This window comes from Monomorium pharaonis, chromosome 2 (assembly GCF_013373865.1).
Source record: "Monomorium pharaonis isolate MP-MQ-018 chromosome 2, ASM1337386v2, whole genome shotgun sequence".
In the NCBI taxonomy this organism is placed as follows: domain Eukaryota; kingdom Metazoa; phylum Arthropoda; class Insecta; order Hymenoptera; family Formicidae; genus Monomorium; species Monomorium pharaonis.
The window spans coordinates 29,861,449-29,884,737 of record NC_050468.1 but is presented as its reverse complement, the minus strand read 5'-3'; the positions used below and the strand labels follow the sequence as shown (position 1 = coordinate 29,884,737).

The 23,289-nt window shown below is 33.1% G+C and overlaps 1 protein-coding gene, 1 long non-coding RNA gene and 1 other non-coding gene across 3 annotated transcripts in view; 1 reads left to right on the top strand and 2 right to left on the bottom strand.

Moving 5' to 3' along the window:
• Nucleotides 1-23,289, bottom strand: part of LOC105837892 (PH domain leucine-rich repeat-containing protein phosphatase 2) — a 90,564-nt gene that overhangs the window by 8,983 nt on the left and 58,292 nt on the right. The window contains exons 6-8 of the mRNA XM_012683055.3: nucleotides 11,993-12,150; nucleotides 11,477-11,623; nucleotides 4,049-4,196 (exon numbers count right to left, since the gene is read on the bottom strand). Coding sequence (XP_012538509.3) covers nucleotides 4,049-4,196; nucleotides 11,477-11,623; nucleotides 11,993-12,150 — 453 coding nt within the window. The remainder of the gene's footprint in view (nucleotides 1-4,048; nucleotides 4,197-11,476; nucleotides 11,624-11,992; nucleotides 12,151-23,289) is intronic.
• Nucleotides 2,496-2,616, bottom strand: LOC114255549. Its single transcript, XR_003626806.2, has one exon. It is a non-coding gene; the product is annotated as a U5 spliceosomal RNA (small nuclear RNA).
• On the top strand, nucleotides 13,620-17,866 carry LOC118644349. Its single transcript, XR_004962168.1, has 2 exons — nucleotides 13,620-16,156; nucleotides 16,362-17,866. It is a non-coding gene; the product is annotated as an uncharacterized LOC118644349 (long non-coding RNA).

Genomic DNA, 23,289 nt, shown 5'->3' with positions numbered 1-23,289 from the left:
TTTGCAATAAATTTATTTACAGTTTTCGGGGAAAGGGGGATTTTAAGATGCGAGTAAGCATCGATATTTAGCTGTATCTGTTTTTCAAGTCTGACAAAACCTATCGGCGCACAGTTTATGTAAACTAAGAATATTAAATTAATAGAAAAATTATATTCATAGCCAAAATTCGATGCAGACTGTATAGAGCCTTTCATTGATATGTTTAAAACATTTATCGGTCTGAGATTAATGTATATACAGGGTGTCCCAGAATGAATAATTTTTATTTTACAGAGTGAAAGAAAATAAAATTTTAAACTAAAAGTTTCTTTAAAAATTTTGGCTTAGACTATTATTTACTGAATTATTAATAAATAAAGTTGATCAATCAGACGGCGCGCGGTCGGCATACGCAGCAGCGTAGCGTGCCATGTGGCTCTACGGGCTCTCCACGCGCTTATTACACATTCCGTTACTTAAAGCTTTATTTTTATTTTTTATATTAATGAATAATTAAATAAATAAACTTAAATTAATAAATAAATAAAGAAATAAATAACTAAGTAAACTAATAAGTAAATAAATAAAAATAAATTAAATTAGAAATTATTTCAATTCCTTATTATTTTTTATTTTTAGTTGTTAATTATTTATTTGTGTACTTGTATTTATTTAATTATTTAAAATATTTATTTGATTCAATTACTTAATTCTCATAGTTGACTTAACAACGATAGACAAAATTAACTACAGAGAGTGTGTTAAACAAAGGTATAAAAAAAATTGTTGATAAAAAGTATTAAAATAAATTGTTAGTAAACAATTTGTTTAAACAATTTTTTAAAGAATTATTTCAGCATGTGTTTTTAGGGCTACAAAAACCTAAAACGTGGAACAAATCTTAGCCGCAATTTACGTAAAAATGTTTTACTTTTAAATAAAAAAAAATTTTAATTTATTTTACTCCTTCCTCTCCTCTTTAAAAAATGTTTTCAAATAATAAGAAAAAAATAAATGGTAGAATACGAATTATTTTTATTAATTGAATTTAAAATAATAGCACCGAATTCTACGGGAAAAATTGCATAAGGAACGCATGATGCATATCGATATTAAGAAATTATTTAAGAAATTGTTTAAACATTCTTTTTAAAACTGTTTTTAAGTAAAAATTGATAGCTCCTTTGCTACAAAAAAATCACTCTAATAATTAAAAAAAACACATGCTGAAATAATTCTTTAAAAAATTGTTTAAACAAATTGTTTACTAACAATTTATTTTAATACTTTTTATCAACAACCTTTGTATAACACACTCTCCGTAGTTAATTTTGTCTATCGCTGCCAAATCAACTATGAAAATTAAGTAATTAAATCAAATAAATATTTTAAATAATTAAATAAATACAAGTACACAAATAAATAATTAACAACTAAAAATAAAAAATAATAAATTATTGAAACAATTTCTAATTTTATTTATTTTTATCTATTTACTTATTAGTTTACTTAGTTATTTATTTCTCTATTTATTTATTAATTTAAATTTATTTATTTATTCATTAATATAAAAAATAAAAATAAAGTTTTAAGTAAGAGAATGTGTAATAAGCACGTGGAGAGCCCGTGGAGCCACATGGCACGCTACGCTGCTGCGTATGCCGGCCGCGCGCCGTTTGATTGATCAACTTTATTTATTAATAATTTAGTAAATAATAGTCTAAGCCAAAATTTTTAAAGGAACATTTAGTTTAAAATTTTATTCTCTTTCATTCTATAAAATAAAAATTATTCATTCTGGGACACCCTGTATAGTTAATTCTATTACAAAATATCTTAATTGTAAAGATTTAAAAGTTTTAAAATTACAAAATGTTTTATTTTAATATAATTTAAAAAATTAAAAATTATGTACGTAGTAAGCGTTATATATATAAGTTAATTTATATTATAATTTCTATTACTATGTATGTATACAGAGTGAAATGTAACCGAAAGATCCATTCCGTAATAGAAAGATAGAAGGAGAATCGAGATGAACATAAAAGTCCAATATTGTCTTTGGTTAGGTCTTGAGTTAAGTCTTGGGTTAAGTTCACCAATAATCGAGGTATTAATTTTTTTAATTATGCGAATGAGAGCGCACTGAGAGAAGAGCTCAAATCCGCTCGAACTATAACACGGAAGAAAAAGTTTATCGTGAATGTATATGATAAGCTTTCATTAAATTACTGTTCACAATTACGATAGAAATTATATATAAATTATCTTATATTATATATTATATACGTTTACTACATACACATAATTTTCAATTTTTTATTTTTTTAATTATATTGAAATATGAAAACATATTGTCAAAATTTTAAAACTTAAAAATTTATGTATTATACTAAATATTTGCTTATATGCGGTACTAAGCTTGACTGTGGTGCCACTACCTTCTCTAATCGCAAATCGAGGGTTTCTGTCATTGAATGGATTATAGACAATTTAATTTTAAATTTACTTATGACCCAGTTTTCACCGGGTACTACAAAAAATAGTTACATACTCATTAAGATGTTCCCCTCCACGGAAATCTTTAGTAAAAGGCGAAAGATTTATTCGTGTATTGAAGGGAAACCTGAGTGACGAACTGATGCTGTACCGTCTCTTATATATCAGCAAAAAACCTAATTTTACTTACGAGATTGCAATTTAACAGACCTCTAGTGGTGATATTCAAAATTAACAGCGTTCAATCCCTACATTCTTTTAACCGGATCTTAATAATGTTAGTTCTACTGACCTATGTGCGGGGTTGGGTAGTAACTAGTTAAATAGTTGAAAGTTATTAATAAATAAAGTTAAAAAGTTAATAATTTTTAATTTAATTTAGTTAATTTTAAATAATTTAATTTTTAACTAGTTATTTTTTAATAAACGTATAAACTTTAACTTATTAACTTTCTTCTAAGTTAAAATTTTATCTGGGCAAAGAAAAAATTATAAAATTAAAATTTATTCTTGCATACAAATAATATTTATTATTTCATATAATTAATATTATAATTTAATTTACAAATAAAATATTAAATATATTTAATAATCGATACTGTAATTATGTTGGTAATTTGACTTAAATAAATTATATGACTTTTTAATTTAATATAAATAAAGCTTCTCAAAATTAACTTTTAGTTAAAGTTACTTTAACTTGAGTTAAAGTAATCTCAACGTAACTTTAACTGACTTAGTTTTCATTTATGTAACTTTTAACTTAACTAAATTAATTTTATAATCCATTAACTTTAATTTAATTTAGTTAAAAAAAATTATATTAACTTACCCAACCCTGCCTATGTGTGTGTTTATTTATTTAATAACACCACAATATTTAAAAAAAATCTTATATAAGAAAATTCTTCAAATTCTGTATGTCTTTTAAATTAAAAAAAATTAATTTAATTAATTTAATAATTGTGCACATACAGATGTGCAAAGAAGTTAAAAAATACTATTTATTTAAGATTTCTTTAGTTATTTTTAACATCAAAGCAAAACAAAACGATATTACAAACACGACGTATTTTTGATACAATATGTATAATCAATAATAGGTGTAGTCGTCGGTATGAAATGTTAATGTGTTAGACACATATGAATAGTAAGACTATACTGCTAGGGTCAAGGTTGAATACAGCAGATCAATAAAAGTCCCTTAGGATTCATTCATATACTTAATGTTACTTTTACAAAGCGTTCACTTTATTGCTTTCATTGCATTTGTTTCAGACATCTATGTTTTATTTGTAATTTTATAAAAATATACGTATTTAATATATTTTGTTATATAATACATATATATATATATATATTCTGTAAATTTTTAAATATTTTTTGTATTACATGTTAAGTTAAAAAAAAAATGTTCTAAACTTTTGTTACATGTAATCATTAATTTACACCCTGTCTTGTACAATTCAACTCACATATTAGTTAAAAGGTTTTTGGTACTAAACGTCATTTATTATTAATTATCTGTTACATTATACTATACAAGAGAGAAGATATTTCAACTTACTGTCAAAGCGAGAGCTCGCATGTTGAAAAAGGATGGTACGGTGCTGAGTAAATTTCCGACCAGGGAAATATTCTTCAAGTTTCTTAGCCGTGTCACTTCATCTGGTAGGTCCTTGATGCCATTACGGTCAAGGATTAGCTCCTTCAAACTGCAACATTGTGATGATGTTTATAGTTATGCTTAATAAACAAAAATTATACTAAAAATAAATTAACAAACTGCTTTATAGGTGTTTAAAAATATTAATATTATTTTAGTATAATTCTTAATTTTATATATCATTGAAAGTCAAAGAGCTCAACTTGATTAGTTTATGTATAAATTAAAGTTAATGCATATATATATATATATTTTTAAATATTTTTTATATATTTAAATAAGCTCGTTTGTTTATTTCATCAAAATTAGAGATTCTCGAATTAGAAACTCTTTATCTTACGCAAGGTATGTTTGCTAAATTATTTCGAATTTCCGGTAATTTTTTAAGGTATTAACAAAGAATGCGTACGGAAAAATTTATTCATATTAAATTATAGTTTTTGCGATGTAGTAACAGTTTTTAGCTACTGTGAATTGTATCCCGAAGCTTCGGACACGCGAGTCGGTGAACCTAAACGAACGGGCCGCCCACAGGATGTGCACTTGAGTAGAAAGTTTTGAATTATAGTGAAAACCTTCGTTGCAGTAAGCATCTGTGTCATCAAACAGACTTTCGATTTTTGCCATCAAAACAATAGTGATTCTTATCGATAAACGCATTTAATTTCAAAAAATTTGAAATTTTTTATTTTGTTAAAATCAATTATGTATGGACTTTCAAAATGTTTCCGCATGTCTTTTTTGTTTAATGAAGTCAGCTTTTAAAAGATGTATAATTAATACTACTTACAGTAAGTAATTAAAAATTCCAGAATTTTACAAATTGAAAAAGTTTTAGAGAAATATATTTAAGACATCGTATCCTTAGTATTACACAAAGAAAAGAAAGAAGTAAATAGTCTTTCACGCACATTTCGCGTGCGCGCATGAAAAGGCTTACATAAATATTCATAAATATTCATGATTGCAAAATATTTTAAATATTTATATAAATAAAGTGATAAATATATATATATAAATAAATAAGTATTAATTAATAATCTCAAAAATAATTTTGTTTGCCACAAAGAGATAATTATAAATTGTTTAAAAAATAAAAAATTAAATAATTATAAATAATAATAATAATAATGACTTTATTGTGTTCCTCTTCAGGAGTTACAAGGCGCTTTTTAAAGAATTATAAATAATAATTGTAATAAATTCTAAATAAACGTACACAAGAACGGTTTTGTTAAAATACCTAAAAATTTAGTTGGATATAGATCTAAAAATAATTTTGTTAGATTAAGATAATTATTATAGGGCGTTAAGTTAATTGCTACAATGTCAAAATAATATTGCTCTTACAATATTGCTTTTCCTGCTTGAACGTCTTTCATAATTATTTTAATGGCTCAATAAATTATTTTCAGCTCTGTGTCCAACTAAATCTTTAGATACTTCAGCAAAAATGTTCTTTCCGTGTATTATTGTCGTTAACAACGTTTGCTTTACGAAGCCAATGCCACCTTATTTCAGAATGCGCACTCGTTTCTTACTTGGCTTGGTAGGTACTTCTTGATTTCTGATGTTGCTGCGCGCACGTTCGTTCAAGAGCGGAGCAGTGTTCAAGTATCTGAAGTACTTTCTTCGGTACGCTCGGTAGATTGTTATCATCAAGCAACATTGTTAAAAAATACTCGTTATATATGTATTCCGTAGATTTCATTTTTGCTACTGTGAATTTTTTTTACTGTTGTCATTTTAATAATGTATTATATATATGTATATATGCGCGTAAATAATTATTTAGATATTTCTTAAAACTTTCCGCTTTGAGAGTATCTGGCATAATTTATCTTACTACGTTAATTGCTATAACATATTGTATACAATTTGCAGGGTACACAGTTATTTGCAGGATTAAGGACTAGTTAAAAAGTTAAAAGTTAATAAATAGTTATAATATAGTTATTATAAAAAGTTAATGATTATTAACTTAATTTTATTAATTCTAAATAATTCAATTTTCAATTTTAACTAGTTATTTTTGAAACATATAAACTTTAACTTATAACTTTTTTCCTAAATTTTTATGTGTGCAAAAGAAAAAATACATTTCTACATAGAAACAATATTTTTGTGTTATTTTGTATAAACTTAATTTACAAATATAATATTAAATATATTTGATGATGATATTATAATTGTGTTGGTAACCTAATACTTAAATAAATTATATGGATTTTTAATTTAATATAAATAATACTTTACAAAATTAATTTTTACTTTAATTTGAGTTAATTTAATCTTAATGTAACATTAACTAAGTTAATTTTTTGTTCATGTAATTTTTAACTAAATTAAATTAATTTTATAATCCATTAACATTAACTTAGTTAAAAACATATATTAACTTATTTTTACCCTGGTTATTTGTATTGAGTAGAGACGCGTGTAATATAAAAAGCACTATATTACACAGATGTTAAAAGTTTCTTGTATATTGACGATTTTTTTTGCCAATATTGCTTTCTTTTTGAATGCTGCGAAGTCCTGGAATATCCTGGTGTCATCGTAAACAATATTACGCCCTCGTGGCGAGCGACATTCTCATTTTACAAGATTTGTGAATTGCGAACACCGTACACCGCACATACAGAACTTTCACCGTCGAAAACGCGTGAAAATGTACTTTGCGAGACCACTAAATTTCCGCAGGTTAAAAAAATTTCTACGACACGACGAGCCGATTCTTAACGGCGATCCCGCACGGCAAGGGCTGTAAGGGCAATCCGGGCAATCGCGAGTTTCGCCCCCGAAATGATCGGCCGAAGAGTTTCACCGTATTCCCTGGATCCCGCGGTGATTTCCGGCGGCTCGGACGGAAGTGATCCCCGAGACTTTTCGCGCGGCCGGAGATGCACACTCGCGGCGGCTCCTCCGAGGACTAAAGAGGTCGGTTGAAAGGCGAACTTATTCCTCCTGAGGATACCATCTTGCGGTGCTCGGGGGAAGAAGAGGGAGGCAAGACCGAGGATGGGTTGGCTGACCACTCTGATGTAACAGAACAGAAATTGTCTGCCGGTGTAGTACGAAGCGGGACCGAGCGAGCGATAATGCGCCTTGGCTTAGACCGGACATGCACCAGCGACGGCCGCCAGCGCACACAGCCGGTGAAATCCCTGTTACATATAATACCTTAATTCCGCGTGAATAACGTTGTCGAATTATGCCGTTTGAAGTATAATACGATGAGCGATAACTCGGCGGATCTCCCCTCTCCCCCGTCAAAAATCTGCACGTCCGAATATCTACTTGTCTCCGGTGGAGATAATTTCGGAAATATGCGCGTTTAATTATTTACGCAACTGTTGGACATTCCGATTGTTCAAAAGCCGAAATAGTACTATTATTATACGCGATACGGAATAGCGAGACGATTTCGCCGCACAGGAGGATTAAACGCATTATCGGCGAGCGTGTTTAAATTGAAAAGCGAATTTAATTACATCCAGAAACCTGTATAAGGATTTAAGTCTCCGTGATCCTTTATCTTCGGAGGCAGCCCCTTTTGTCCTCGGTATCTGGGTCAACCGTGCTATATATGCGTACCTCAAAACGACAGAAGCAGCGCGGCGTTATCGTACGATCTTAAATTCAGATCCGGGTTTTCCTTCGGGTTTTTGTTGGGCGCCGCTTTTCGTCGTTCGACGCGATCGTCGAAAGTGAATCATGCAAAATTGCCTTAAAGTGCCGGCTCTTCCTGCGGCGGAACGGGGTTAAGCAACACCAGGAGTACGTACGCCGCCGCCGCCGCCGCCGCCGCGCCGAGGCAGTGGCGCGAGACGGCGAAGCCGAGACTCAGGTGGAAAACAGGCGCACGCGAAGCCAAGAAGAGGTGAATGTCTATGGAACTTATGTCGGAGTGAGGCACTTAATACGGCGAGTGCTTCCATTCTCGAACAATTAGACCTCGCGGGGTCTTAACACCTTGTGAACGAGCGTAAATTTTCAAAAGTGCAAAACGCGTTGCGCTTTGATCCACAATCGGAACCATCGGCGCGTGAAGATCCTCATTTCAAGAAAAACAAGAATAAAATTTCATACACTGAAAAAAAAGGGTTACAACTTGGTTACAATTGTCCAGTTTTGGGCAAAGTTACCCGGTGCCTTAGTGAAATAGTGTCAACTGAATGTAATTGTAACGAAATGTAATTATAACAAAATGTAAATGTTATAATTATTATCACACTGATAGAAAAATATATGACATTTACGACTATAATTGCATAGTAAAATAATTATAGTTAGAAATATAATTTTTATAGTAATTATTACTATAATATTGGTAATAATAACTATATATTTATGGTAAATGCTTATAATGATCATTTTATGCTACAACTAGTGTATAAAATTTTTATAAAAGTGTATAAAAATTTTAATTATTTTACTATGCAATTATAGTCGTAAATATTATAAATTTTTCTATCAGTGCAAACGTTTTTTGTTATTATTAATGTTATTTTGTTCATAGCAAACTAAATGTTTCAAACAATATCATCTTAAAATATCTTACTACTAGAAATTACGAAGACAAACGTACAAAAAAAGTCCTAAGTAAACTTGTAAAGATGCTAACTGCATTTTACAGGTTTACTTAGAATTTTTTTATATGTTTGTCTTCGTAATTTCTGGTAGTACTAATGTATTTACCAAGCAAATAAAAATATAGCGTTTACGCATTTGATGTGTTCAAATAAAATTTCTAAAGCGATCAATATCTACTGAAACAATGTTTCGACAATGAAAATATCTTTTGGTCGCCTGGATGCAGGCGTGTGAGTTCAATTAAATGTGAAAACATAAAAGAGACGCAGTTCACTTCGCAATCTTCGCAAAAAGTAGATTAAAAACCGCTTAGCGATGAACGTATTAAGGAAAATAATATTTGAAAATTTAGATAAGGAATATCGTTTTAGAAACTAAGTAATATATCTACTATATCGTGCAGATCTTCCGTTTAGATTTAGAGAAAGAGGTCAGGGATGCGCTAAAGCTACTAACTTGAGCGGATTATGTCACTTCTGATGGCGCGGTCGAACAGAGATTTTCGTTTATCTAAACAACTATAGTACCTCGCAAAAAAATAAAAGAAGACCAGAGAGATGTCTCCTATCCGTAACGATCACCAAGACTAAATTCCGCAAATTCGCCTTTGAGTTCATCGACGGCGAACCTATGCTAGGAGCACTTTTACCTTCCATATGTGTGTGTGTGTGTGTGTGTGTGTGCGTGCGTGTGCGCACGTGTGCAGCGACGTCGTCGTGTTCACACCCCGTAGTTCCTCCCCCCGGCATCCTCATTTCCTGTCGGTGGAAAGCGGTTTTCGAGAAACTTTACGTAATCTCGATTGTGCATCCCCACCCCCTCCCCCTTGCAAGATCAGATTTTTTTTACGTTGTCTAAAGAGTCGCGTGGTACTGAAAAACTTGTATCTTCATGTGATCTTTATAGTATCTCAAACTTGATGTAAAATACTTTAAAGTGTAGTACTGCATTAAGAGTCAGTTTTGAGTTTAAAATTATCTAGAGAACGTAGCGCAAAGAAAGAAAAGATCATATCATCGCTTGTAAACTAATTTCTAAATTAGAATCAGGAGAAACTCGAAATCAGTGAAAGTTAAGATGCAGTTTCAGTGATATACTTATAATCATTTACTGATTATCAGTCAGTGAAATAAATACTGATCTTTCAATGATAATATATTAATTCTTAAGTAAAAATTTCTGAAAAACAATAAATACTGATTATCACAATTATAAGTACGCCATTCTAAAATCAATAAATATATTAATTGCTATTTAGAGAGTATTTTTAATTTTTTTTGCTTAATAATTAAAATTTTATTTAATTACATTTGTTTGATAAATAAAAAAAAGACGGGACACTTTTATAATTTATTTTCGAAGAAATTTGTATATCTTGATACAGATGATCGTTTTTGATTTAAAATTTGAAAATTTTTACAGCTTTAAAAATAAGTTATAAATTATATAACAACAAAAAATATTATTTATCTGATAAAAAAAATGAAAAATTCTTGTATAATTTGCTCTTTTTAATTTATTTACAATATGTTAATTTCTCAATATTCTAAATGATCTAAAATTACATGTCCACATTTTGATGTATTATACAATTCACTATAATTAATATTACATGTTTCTCGAGTTCTAATATCGGCAGTTGTACGTTTTTCGGGGAACTGGAAAATTAACAGCACTATTTGATCATTATCACGCGCGTTGATTTTCCACACGAGCCCGTTATCAGTGCTGATCGACAATAGAGAGCGTGATTAATGTATTGGTAATTAATTGTACTTCTAGATTGACGCGTATAAATCAGGCGGTGTGGAGAGAAAATTTAACCGCGTGCAACGAGTTGCCGTATCGATTAATAAAATGGATATCTCATTGCAGTGATTGCTAATAAAGAAATAATTAGAAAGAAACCAGTCGCGAAATTTTCGACAGAAGCCAATTATCACGAGCATGTTTTCTTAAATAAAACACTTAAAGATAAAAAGCACGATCGACCACAATTTTTTTTATCAAGTGGCATAAATGACTGATTAAAAACTTTGAGATAACAGCATGTCTTATAAACATCTCTTCTGATAACAAAGACTAAACAAGTAGGCCGCTTTATTAAAAAAAATTAAAGATTTATGTGTCACATCTCAATGCATTATTAAAAATATCAAAATGAATTGCTTTATTATTGCGTTTGAGTTGTGTGAAAATTAAAGCTTCAATTCTCTTATTGGTTTATTAAGTTATTTAATTATTTGTTTGCTCCTAATTCATGCGTGAAACCATGTTTTGTAGCAGTTATTTGCAAATACATTAGCCGGAGCGGCCAGAAAACGGACGCTTTGAAGAAAAAGTAGTATTATTAATTATAAATAAAATTTTTTACATGCATAAAACTTTATTATTAAAACTTTAAAAAATATTCATTGCAGTACAAGAGTTTATTCATACTTATAGTTCAAAAGTTATTTATCTTTTAGTCACAACCAAATAAGCTCGTTTTTACTACATAAATCAATTTTTAATCTTTTTTTTGCATTTTCTTGCAGTTGGTTTTTTAAATTCAGATATTCAAGATAAAAAGTGTTTGTCGTTAATTAGGAAAAAAATTAACCTAAGATGCTTTTAGTTTTTTAATTTTGATAATTTTTAGTTAATACTGTAGAGCCAAAATACCCTTAATCTTATTTTTGTCATAAATAAACGAACAAGTAAATAAATATGTGAGTAAAATTATACACGTACTTGATTAGTTGGCAAATGTCAGCCGGAATTATCTCGATCTTGTTGTCTGAGAGATTAAGGTAGGTCAACGCCGGCAGCTCCAGCAGTTCCCTCGGGATTCTGTGGAGATTGTTACTCTCCAGATGGACGGTATGAAGTTTGGGAAATCTGCGCAAGGAAATGAAGAGTTACGTACGAATTAACTACCAATTAAAGTTTCGCCGTGCTTGTACTATCGGACACTCGCACGTTTTTCTTTGCTCTTATCGAAGAAGGGAGTTAATCTATTCGCGCTCTAATTACTCGATATTCCGCAAGAATTAATTTAATTTCTCCCTTTGTCTTTCTTGTCGGCTCTTTTTCTCATTAATCTCATTGAAGTCAGAGGGTATTCGGATACTACTTAAATTAGCTCTTATTCGTCGCGCAATAAATTAAAGAAAATTGGAAGTAATGGAAAACAAATGGAAAAACCAAGTAAGTTTTTGTGTTATTCGATACAGAAGCAATTTCATGTGGATACATAAGAAAGTGTACCTATGCAGAAGCTTCAGATTGTTATCAATGTTGGTGAACTGGTTGCATCCTAATGCGAGCTCTTCTATTGCCGGAAAAGCAATTGCGCTGTCGGGAACTCTTGATAAACCCGCCTTGCTCAAATCCAATTTTTTTGGGCATGTCGACAACTGCGTAGCCTGCAAAAATACGAAAGATAGTGTGTGATTAACATATTTAGTAAGATGTAAATAATAAAAACTAAATGAGTTAAATAATATCATAAACATACGTTAATATTAACAAGAGTATCTGAAAAATATCTCTTCGGTTTTTATTGCGAGAAATCCTTGACTTAAGAAATCCTATAACTTAAGATTAAGAAATACGTAACGCACTATTAAGACAGTTTTATTACCTCACAAGATATTCATTTTGCAAGGTAAATTTAATTTAAGTAAACAGAGAAAGTGATCGCTGCTAAATAGTTTATTATTGTGCAGCTTGATTGCGATTTTTATCGTAAAAATACATGTATGCCATGTTTACCTCAAACTCCAAGGAGTCTGTGTCTACGGTGTCGTCTCTGTCAAAGTCACGCTCTTCCATGATAGCAATCAAATCTCCGACACGTACCATCTTCCGAGACGCCGCATATTCTTGCGCGTCACATGCGTTTCGCGTCGAGCGCGCGAGTGTGCAATTTTAATTAAATTCACGATCCACTTTATGATCAATGACTAATGCTATCATCACTCGATGTGTAAGCCACATAATTTATTTCGCGGAGTGCAGCAGCATTTAAAAATTTTCTCATGAAAATGTTGTAATTTTATTGGTTTTACTCCTTGCATTGTAAGATTGAATTTTATATTAAATACTATATTTTGTCAACCTCACGTCAACCTTTAAAATTGCAAATTATCTTAGTTAATGTTGACTTTAGGAAATCGTGACATTCCATTGATTTTTCCACGATTTTTCATACATTACGGAGCAACAATTTTGTTCAGTTCAATCGATTCGTTATTGTATCTACAGATGAAAGAAAGAAAGAGAGAGAGAGAGAGAGAGAGAGAGAGAGAGAGAGAGAGAGATCATTTAATAACGAATCAATAATTTAACAATATCCATACGTGACCCAATGATTAATCAGACATCGAGAGTATTGCACTTGTTGGAGGCGTTCGAATGAAACAAGCGAACGAATTTTAACAATGTAATTTTGTCACGTCGTTTCGATTTGTTCTTTCGAAAGTTTCGCATTCGAAATTACAAAACGACCAATCGACATAGTGCAATTATTGAATCACGTACAAATATGAACTTGCAAATCTAGAAATAGAGTGATATATGATGCACGCAATAAAATAAAACAATTTCGCAATGGAGTTACAGAAGTTACAGAGTTACTTCACGAACAGAATTCTAATAAAAAATTTGAGATCGATTTAAAATTGATAATAAAATTGTTTCTTTAGAAATAAAATTCAAATAGAATTAAGTGTAAAAAAACAAGATTAAATTAATCCGTCACGATATTAAATTAAAATTAAAGCTAATTTAATTAAATAAAATTATTTATATATATACAAATAAAATATAATAAATAAAAATAAATAAATCTTATACATAAATAAAAGTAAATTTAAATCTAATAAAAAGGACAAATAAAAACTCATAAATTTAATAAAATTTACTGTCAAATAATTTTAAAAAATTATCTTAAAAACAATTTAACTGTTTCATCTCCTTTTGCTTTTATGCGACTGCAATAATTAATTCTGGGTTTACATTTCGCTTTCTATACACTATTTGTGACTCAATTTAGATCATCATTTTATCGTTGAGTAACCTAAAGATTATAATGCATTCAACCTTGTTGAACTTCATTGTAAGAAGCCAACATAAAGTAGTGGCGGTGCACGAGCAATATTTGTGCCGACAAGTATTGTTCGGCTCGTTGCCCCGGCTACGAATAGCCTCTCATTGTCCGCGGTGGATTTTCATCCGAACAATGAAGACGTCAGTCATAGTTTTCTTATCGGCGTTAGATTCGTCCGCAATCGCGCACGGACCTCCCTAAAACAATACGACGGAAAAATCGCTACTGGTATCATTAGAAAGCAGAACGCTGCGCACCAAGTCATAACAAAAAGAAAGGTAAAAAAATTTTATATTATTACATTTAGTCAAGACGAGAGTTCAAGAGCATTTTGGTTTAAAGAGGAAGTTCATCAATATTAGCGTATCACTTTGTCTTTAGATAATATTTCTTAAACAAAAGCTAAAAATAAAACTTTGAAATATAAATTACAAATGTAAACTAGAAAGTGTCTATCAAATGTATAGCAGTTTTTATAAAACTGTTTTATATTTTGTAATAATTAATGTTTTTCGCAACATAAACAAAATTAAAAATGTGAGAAATTGGATTCTAAAATTAATATAGATGGCTACATTTTCCTTTTTCTTTCTTTAACATGAACAATTTAGCACAGAACATTTACAAGTTTATGTATATGAGAATTTCTAAAAGCCTTTCACTTCGATGTAAAACTTTTTGTCGATTATACAAATACCTTGTGCTGTTCTGTAAGATGCACATGTAACGCGATTATATGATATACAATATAAAGATTAGATTAGATTTCATATAGAAAAAAGCTATAAAATATAAACGTATAAACTTCATTTCTTCTTTTTTTTTATTTCTTCAATTATTAAAGATGTGTTTTATCAGCATTAATAGTGTAATATTAAGTTGCCAAGAAATAACGGAGAGCCGTCTTTTTAAAAGAGAATTTATACCAATATTGGTGAAATATTCCAATATTACCTTTCTTTATAGAAATATTATTTAAAGTCAAGTCAATAATGTTTTCAAATTAAATTAATTTTAAACGTGTCGTATTGAATTTTAAGATCGAGAAGATAAATATGAGAATATATGTGCCGATTGTTCTAAAATTCTTTAGATGTTTTGAAAACTGTTGTGCTTGTTACTTTTGTAAAAAAAAAAAAAAAAAGGATTTAATAAAAGAATTTTCTTATTTTATAATTTATATATATTTTATAGGAATTAGCATTCTCTTTCTTTTGCTTATAATTTTTGGATCATTCTACCAAATAAGAAGAGGTTAGAAGTTAAGAAAATTTACTTATTGAAAATGATCACTCTCAACTTGAAGTTTGACTTTTTAACATTATAGATTCGCAGAATAAGATTTCTTGTCGCGTAATGCATAATGCAGTTTACATAATAATCGAGAATCTTTTTCTCGGTACGCCATTAGAGGAAGTGCCACCGCTGATAAAGGGGAAAATGGGATTACGAGGAAAAGAGAGCGATATCGTGTCGCCAGGAAAGAGCTCGAGTCGCGTGAACGGGCGCGATCGTCGCATGATGATTAATTTCCGGTCTGGCGGCATCAAATCCGCGAGAGAAAGTGATTTACATTTTAGACGTGTATGTACTACACACAGTCTTATATAATCGGAACGTTCGGCGAATTTAGAGGTAGGGATTCTTTTTCACGGGAATCCTCAGGGCATTCATAATCAGGGTTTAAAGTGATCAGATTCGTTGAGGCGGTACGTTTCTGACGCTCTCCCGGCATCGCTCCCGTGGTAGTATCCCAGATTTAACTCTACTTTTCCATCGTCTCAATTCCACCAATTTCCCGACGATAATTTCCCATCGGAACCCGCCCGATCGATTGATTCTACTTTCGGATCGCGACTTCGGGTTCGCTGACCGTCCTCGAGTATCCATTCGATTTGGGGATTCAGTAGAAGGAGGAGGAGGAGAAGAAGAAGAAGAAGAAGAAGAGAAAGCTGTGAAGGATACAAAGGAAAATTGGGAGGAAAAGGAGGTGAAAAAAGTCGCGCGTAGCCAGTCGGTTGACACCGGCAGGGGGGAGGGGGGTTGAAAACGAGAAGGAAACGAGACGAAACGATGTTTCTAGCTAACGGACGCGCTTAGCCCACCGTGAAGAGACGAGACAGAATGGGGTAGAGTGGGGAAGAAAACGAGGAGAAAGGGAAAGAAGAAGCTCCGGCTGTCTGCATTCGTCGACGGTGGAAGTAACGAGAGAAGTAACTTTCCCGAGAAAGTTTAGGCCAGTCGATACTGATGCGTCAAGCGAGCTACGATAATCCGCCACGATAATCCAGGATCTAACGGCGGAAGAACTCGTTCTCTATGTATGTGTGTGTGTGTGTATGTATGTGTGCGCGTGTATGTGTGTGCGCGCGCGCGCGTGTGTGTGTATGTGTGTGTGTGTGAGAGAGAGAGAGAGAGAGAGAGAGAGAGAGAATGTGGAGGACGTGAACTTTTTTTTTGCGAAAATTACTCTTTCAACGTTGAAAACTTTCTATCTTCTTTTCCTATTCTCTTTTTTGATTTAAGAGATCGGTCAAGTTGGGATCAAGCCTTGTGAGTCGTAACGAAGATAAATAATCCTGAGGATCAAGGGTGGCGTGCGAAATCAAGGACGGAAATGATGAGCTGTAAAATAGATTCGGCGCTGTGTGTGTGTGTGTTTGATGCACGAATTATTATGAGATATAATTAGCGAGTACTGTTAGCACATTGGACGTGAATTCGCTTAACACCGTATACCGTTCGGCACGTGCGGAGTAAATTCATCATGTGAATTATGTAAACCGTTAAACGAGTCTTCTGAAACGTTCGGCGAGAACAATCGTGGCAATTACGGGGAATACAAGAGGCGAATTAAGGACGAAAAGTAGACGATTAGGGAAAGTTAATAATTAAGGTTACTGCCTTTTAGTACAGCACGGCATTCTCGTTAATTCCCATAATCGATAATACGCTCATCTTGAATTATAATCGTCTGTGTTAAACGGTTAACGATGTTATGAAACGAGCAGTTAATTGAATGTTTCTCTTTTATAAAATAAATTCATTGTATAAACTTATAGTTTTAATATTTTATTATTTGTTATATAACATTAGTCAAAGAGCATACCATCTCTTTTAGAAAAATGAACTAAAGATAGAAGATTACCAATACCAGTTAGCACAGTTTGGTTTTAAATAATATTTCTTAAATAATAGCTAAAAATAAAACTTAAGGAGACTCGATACGTTTACAAAATATCTCAAAGGGTCCTAATACTTGCACACATTGGTGTCGGTGCTAAAATACGCATGTTACATGAAATTTCAGACTACATTGCCGATTAATTATTGGAATGCAATCAATTGTAGAGCTAATTAACATTGCTCTTATGGAAGTCGTAATATTTCTCACCGAAAGTAGTGTATTTTCTCGCTGAAAACATTTGCGTAACCAAATTTTGAGAGTAGTTAAGAATCAATTTTTTCATTCATGACAAGAATAATGTTAATATCCGACCATTTTCTAAAAGTATTTATCATTAAAATGTCAAGTAGGTGGATTATGTTAGATGTGAAATCGCGGAGATCGGGCGCGCATAATTCAAATCTTACGTAAAACCTCCTTGTCAATTTTTCTTCTTTTTGCCCTTGCTTCCAAGCAATGTTTCATCTGAGCAACCACTTTTGCTTTGACAAATTGACCTTTCTTTTTCCCTCGAGTCTGTATGATGTTAAGGTATGACATTTTGACAGAAAGAATTTTCGTCTAACCATACGTTAGAAAAGCGATACGCGTGTGCATGACTTAGCGTCTAAAATGATCTACTCGGTTCATCATTTTGACGTATTTACATTGCATTTGTAAATAAATAAAAATATTCAACATTCTTATCGTTAAAATAAAAGTTAAAATTAACTTTTTTATTTTTGTTCAAATTCATACGGAATTAAGAACATTTTAATGTAATACTTTTTATTGACTAAAGATGTAGATCGAACCTCCTTAAAAATAAAAATGTTAATTAAAAAGTGTTTCTTATCAAATGATATAATAGTTCTTGTGATGCTGAATGTTTTCGCTGTATAATGTTTGTGAAATTGGCCCACACATAGATCCATTAACTATAAAATTAATTAAATAATTAAATAATAAAACATATATTTCTTTGTATTAAAAAGTTTATAAAATAAAAAGATTAGAATTGAGCACTTTAAAAATAGAAACAATTTAAGAACTAAAAAAGTAAAAATAAACAATTTCTTGAAATAAAATTACGTTATGAAAAGACCACACATTTATAATCTATTCTTAGTAACAGAAAAACAAACTGTTTTATGATCTACGACAATTTTATGTTTTATACTGCATTATGAGAAAAATATGAAAGAGAAAAATATAAGAAACAGTTTTAGAAGGTTAAAAAGATATAAAGTACTCTAGTATTATCAATAATAAAATATAATCACTATTATTTAAAATTTTAAAGTATGCAAAATAATCATACAAATTTTATTGGCGTTTTTGAAGAATTCGTTTTTAATAAATTTTGTATAGAAAAAAATCACCAATGTATAAATTACAAATTTTTTATTTTTTTAATTATCTAAGTAGATCATGTTCTTATCAGCATTAATATGGTGCAATGTTTTTCCAAAAGATGCCACTTAGGAAGCTTATATACCAATATTGACAACTTTCCTCTATCAAAAATAACTTTTATGAAAACATAAATCAACGTAATAAATCTCTAATACATTATTATTTATTAAAACTTCGATTTTGTATAAGGTACATAGAATACTTCATCAACTATTGAATCCACATGTGTAAAGTATGTTTAAATGCTAAAATTATTATGTACGTGTAATAAAAGTTTTACGATTCCCTCGACACTCACAAAATTTCGCTCAACCGCGATTCTTTTTTAACGCTCCTGCGAAATTAATGCTGGGACAGTTTTCGGTTTTGTTCAATAATAGGTACGTTCGCGGAGTCGGATGAATCGCGCTTAATCGATTATCGGCAACCGCATATCGGTGGTTTGCGCGGGCGGTTAAAAATTCCGACCGCAACGCATGTCCCGATTAATTTCCTGGAATAGTGCCTACTGGGAAACGCAGCAACGACGTACAAACGCATACCCGAGAGTTTCTTTGACACTTTAGACTTTTAATTAATTGCCCGGTAAAACATACAGCAATCGTGTTCATATCAATGATTGTAGTCGCGTGTCTCGATAAAAACGTATATAATTTTATGAAAAGTTTCTCGGCAAAGGTCGTGATGTTTTATTCATCCTTTCAGCAAAAAGTTCGAGTTAATTTTTCAGAAAAAATTTAATCTACTTTTCATAAAGTTAAGAATTGAAAAAAAAATTACCCACACAGTTTATAACTCGCCAAACTCAATCCTCGATATATTAAACACCCTCTCTCCTCCTCCCCTGCGATTATGCCGCGCTTTGAATCCTCGCGAAAAGGAGAGAGAGAGAGAGAGAGACGGACGGAAAGTCCTTTTGCGAAGGTACGCGTTCTACTTTCTCGGGCTTAACGAAAACTTTACGGGATATATCCCTGGAGCATCCCCCGGGATGAATCCGTCCAGCTTTTCCACCGGGCGTCTTAATTCCGGTCAATTTCCGAAGCCGAGCACGAACGCGAGGAGCGGCGCTCGTCCATGCGTCGCAATGCGAAGCGTCCGTGAGATACTTATGTACGTTTGCATTCTGCGCGAGAGAATCGAAGGAATTCCCTCGACCGGTCCGAACGGTCGGTCGTCGTCTCGAGTGTCAACCCGACGAAAAAGACGCTCGGAGAGGCACTGGTCTAGTTGGCTCGTCGCCGCGGCCGCCGTCTCCGCTGTCTCCGTCTCTCTCTCTCTCTCTCTCTCTGCTCGCCGGATACGGAGCATTATTCACGACTACCGCCGGCACGTCACTGAGCAGCATCGCGCGCTCAGAGACTTTTGTCGCGTGTCCCGCGGCACGTAAAGCGGAAGAGAGCACGCTCAGGTGCTTGGCGTTGCGCAATTTTTGCGTCTGCCAGACACTTTGGGTCTCCTTTTTTTTTTTCCCTTTTTCCTGCAGCCGCGGGGACGTAAGGACGACACGTAGCAGGTCTGTGCCGCTCCGACGTTGACATTTAGCCGCTGGGAAGAAGCACGCAGACACACGTAACAGACACGCACGTGCATTTGTGAGTTGAAATTCTCGATCCTTATTCTCAACTAGATTGTACAAATGTACCTCTACCTAGTTACGAGATAAACATTCTTGAAAGAAGAATATGAAATGTCATTGTTTTAATGGTAGATTCAGAAGAAGAAAAGGGAAAATATTATTTGTATATAAATTGCGATATAAAGGGTTTACGGATTAAATATTACCTCACTCTAATTTTAAATATAGAGATAAGTACCTTGTTATTTGTATAAAAAAATGCACATAAATAAAGCCAATTCTTATAATATTGTATAATAATATAATAATATAATAATATAATGTAACATATAACATATCAAAAATAAAAATAAGAATTACTAAGTATTTCAAAATTAAAACGTGTCAGCATCCCGCAAATTACGTGTTGAGAAAAATTTTTCAATGTTAATCCGAAGAATCCCCGAAGTCGTAAGAAACGCGAAAAAGCAGGATGCAATTTGCTTATTTTCTTATCAGAACGCATTACGATTCTATTGTGTTACGTGGCGGTCGAAATCAAAGTAATGGTGACGACATGGTTGAACCCTCGCGGGAGATCGACGGCGCGTTTAGCCTTTTTTCTTTTCTCAATTACGGGGAGGGGGGGGGGACGCATTGCGCAATCTTCGCGATGCGGCTAGAAGACTTCCCTAATGGCCAATTTGAAGATCAATTTCGCGTGCCCGTACCGTTGGAATGCACATAACGGTTCGCGTACATCCGCGTGCCTCTTCGTCTCTTCCGAGAGGAAGAGGAGCTTCAGCCGAACGAGAGTTCAGCTTGCACCACCATCTTCTCGTCAGTTCTATACTTATTTTATCGTGGCAAGATATTGATTGGATCTCGTCACCGCGTAACATTTTGCTCTTCTTTTGTTTTAAATAATACTACAAAATTATGAAAGTTTCTTTAAAATGAGATGTGTCACCTTCAATGAAAATCTACCACCAGAAATGTTTTCACTCTGTGATCCAATTAACTTTCAGTCTCCTACAATTAAACGAGTGAGCTGATACGATTGCATAAAATTTATGAATTAAATTCGAAATAAGTCTTTAAATTTATCCTTTAAGTTTTGCGTGAAAAAGAAAACGACGTCGTCGTCAAACGATTTCACACGAAACTCTCGCCATCGGCGACGACGAGGAAACCGCGCGATAAATAAACTTCAATTAAACTTCTTGAGAGCAGCTCAAGGCGGAGAAGTTGGGCATGCCGAAGAAATTAACTGACTTTATCAACATCAACATCATTCTAAATAGTGAACGAAAGTTATCTACCGTTTCTCATCTCGTAGATTTTCGCGGCTGTTTAGGGGGATGCTGCAGTGATGGTCAAACATAATCGAGGTCGGTAATGTAGAATTATTAGTGCATATTACTAACAAGATTTCGTAAAGATTTTTTTCATAGATTTGGAAATTCTTTTCCAGAATTAAAGTATATGTATTAACATTAGTCTGTGACTTTATTCCGAGAGAAAAAATTTTCTTACGTTGCTCTACTTATCAACTTTCCACGCTTAAATTTTCGTAAAACGATTCCGTCTCAATTTAGCATCAAAGTTCTAACTGCAAAAATTCGACATTGTTCGTTCCTATCATTTATGTGTCTGGAATGTCGAATTTCGTGCGTGCAAATTGCAGATCTTTTATATCAAGCAAATATTACTACAGTGTGACAGCTCCACACACTATTTGATTAAGAAATGATATCGTGAATTATAAATTTTTTTCCATTTTCGGAATAAACCTCTCAATCTTGTAACGTATATATTTTCATTCTGGAAAAGGATTTCAAGAATTATTGCGTTTAATCGATAAAGCAGACCTGTCTCTAGCATTCTCTTAAAAAAAAAAAAAAAAAAAAAAAAAAAAAAAAAAAAAAATCGCCACGGACGTCACGAATTGTCGCAAATTTTTGAAATATACATTTTTTTTCTACCATCAATCTTGCCGATGGTCACTTTTTTCAGCCGTAGCACGCCGGTACATTCTCGATTTTGCATTTCACGGTGTGCCGAGCGTGTCGATCCAATCTCGAGTTGTTCGAATGGGCCAGCACCGACCAGCGACACGCGCCGTTCGTTAAGGTGAAATTCCTCAGGTTGTTTTTGACCATTCCCGAATGAGTCATCCCTAAAGAGCGAAAGAAAGCTATGCAAATAATATTCTCGCGGAAAATAAAACGCGCGCGAATCTTTGGGAGGCCCTCCCGTCGCCCCAAATGTGATAAACTGTATTGCAGCGTTCCCTAGAAATCGAGTCATCTCGCGAGATTTTGAACGCGACAGTGCAGCGATATCACGCGCGAACCCCTATTTAAGTTACAGTTATGGGTCGAGGGAGAGCTAATTGCCGCCGATATCACGGTTACATTATCGTGATTCCTATGACTGGCTGTTACGGCTAATAAACTCCAACCAGCCAGTTTCGTTGCTCATTCTCTCCCGAGAACTACCCCGCGAGCGAGGACGCGAGATAAGGGTTGCGAGAGAGCGCAGTAGACGATATCACGTCGCCCGGTAATTTATGGGTGTGGGTAAGAGAAGGGAATACAAGGAAAGAGAGAGGGGGAGAGAGAGAGAGGGAAAATAAGCGCGTTTTGGAATACAGGAAGTATTCGCGGAAATATAGGAAGCGTCTTGGGGATACGTTACGTTACTCTACTTGCGTCGAGGCACCTCCCTTCGAGCCTTTTATCCGAAATTCTGTGCGAGGTACGAGAGATACGGGGAGGATATTTGATATACGCGATCGAACGTGCGCGGGAAGGATATTTGAATAACGCGATAAGGATACTTTCCCAGCGTTCGATAAATGCATTCCGGCCGTACCTGGCCGTCCGTTTTTGTCCTAGAAAAAAAGGCAGTAGCACCGCCGTGGCGGGTGAACGGGAGAGGAATTGACGAGGGCGAATATCTAGGCGAGATCGGTCGATTAGATGGATGCGGCGAACACGCGGGGGGAGGGGAATGAATCGGATACGAGGAAGGTGACGAGATACCGTTCGTTCTCGGTTTGCGTGGAGAAAATGGGGTGCACGAGATCGCATTGGCTGCCAGCTTCTTTCACGTCGTCGACTGATCTTAATTGCCTCATTAGGATAAGCGTGTACAGTAAATGCAGAATAAGTGATATTCTCTAGTCATGTAAATAGTAATAAATATATATAGTCAACAAATTATTGAGAAACAATTTGAAATGCATAAGAAGATTGTGTTATAAAATAATTTGTATAATCTGTTACAGAATTATACAGAATAAATGGTTA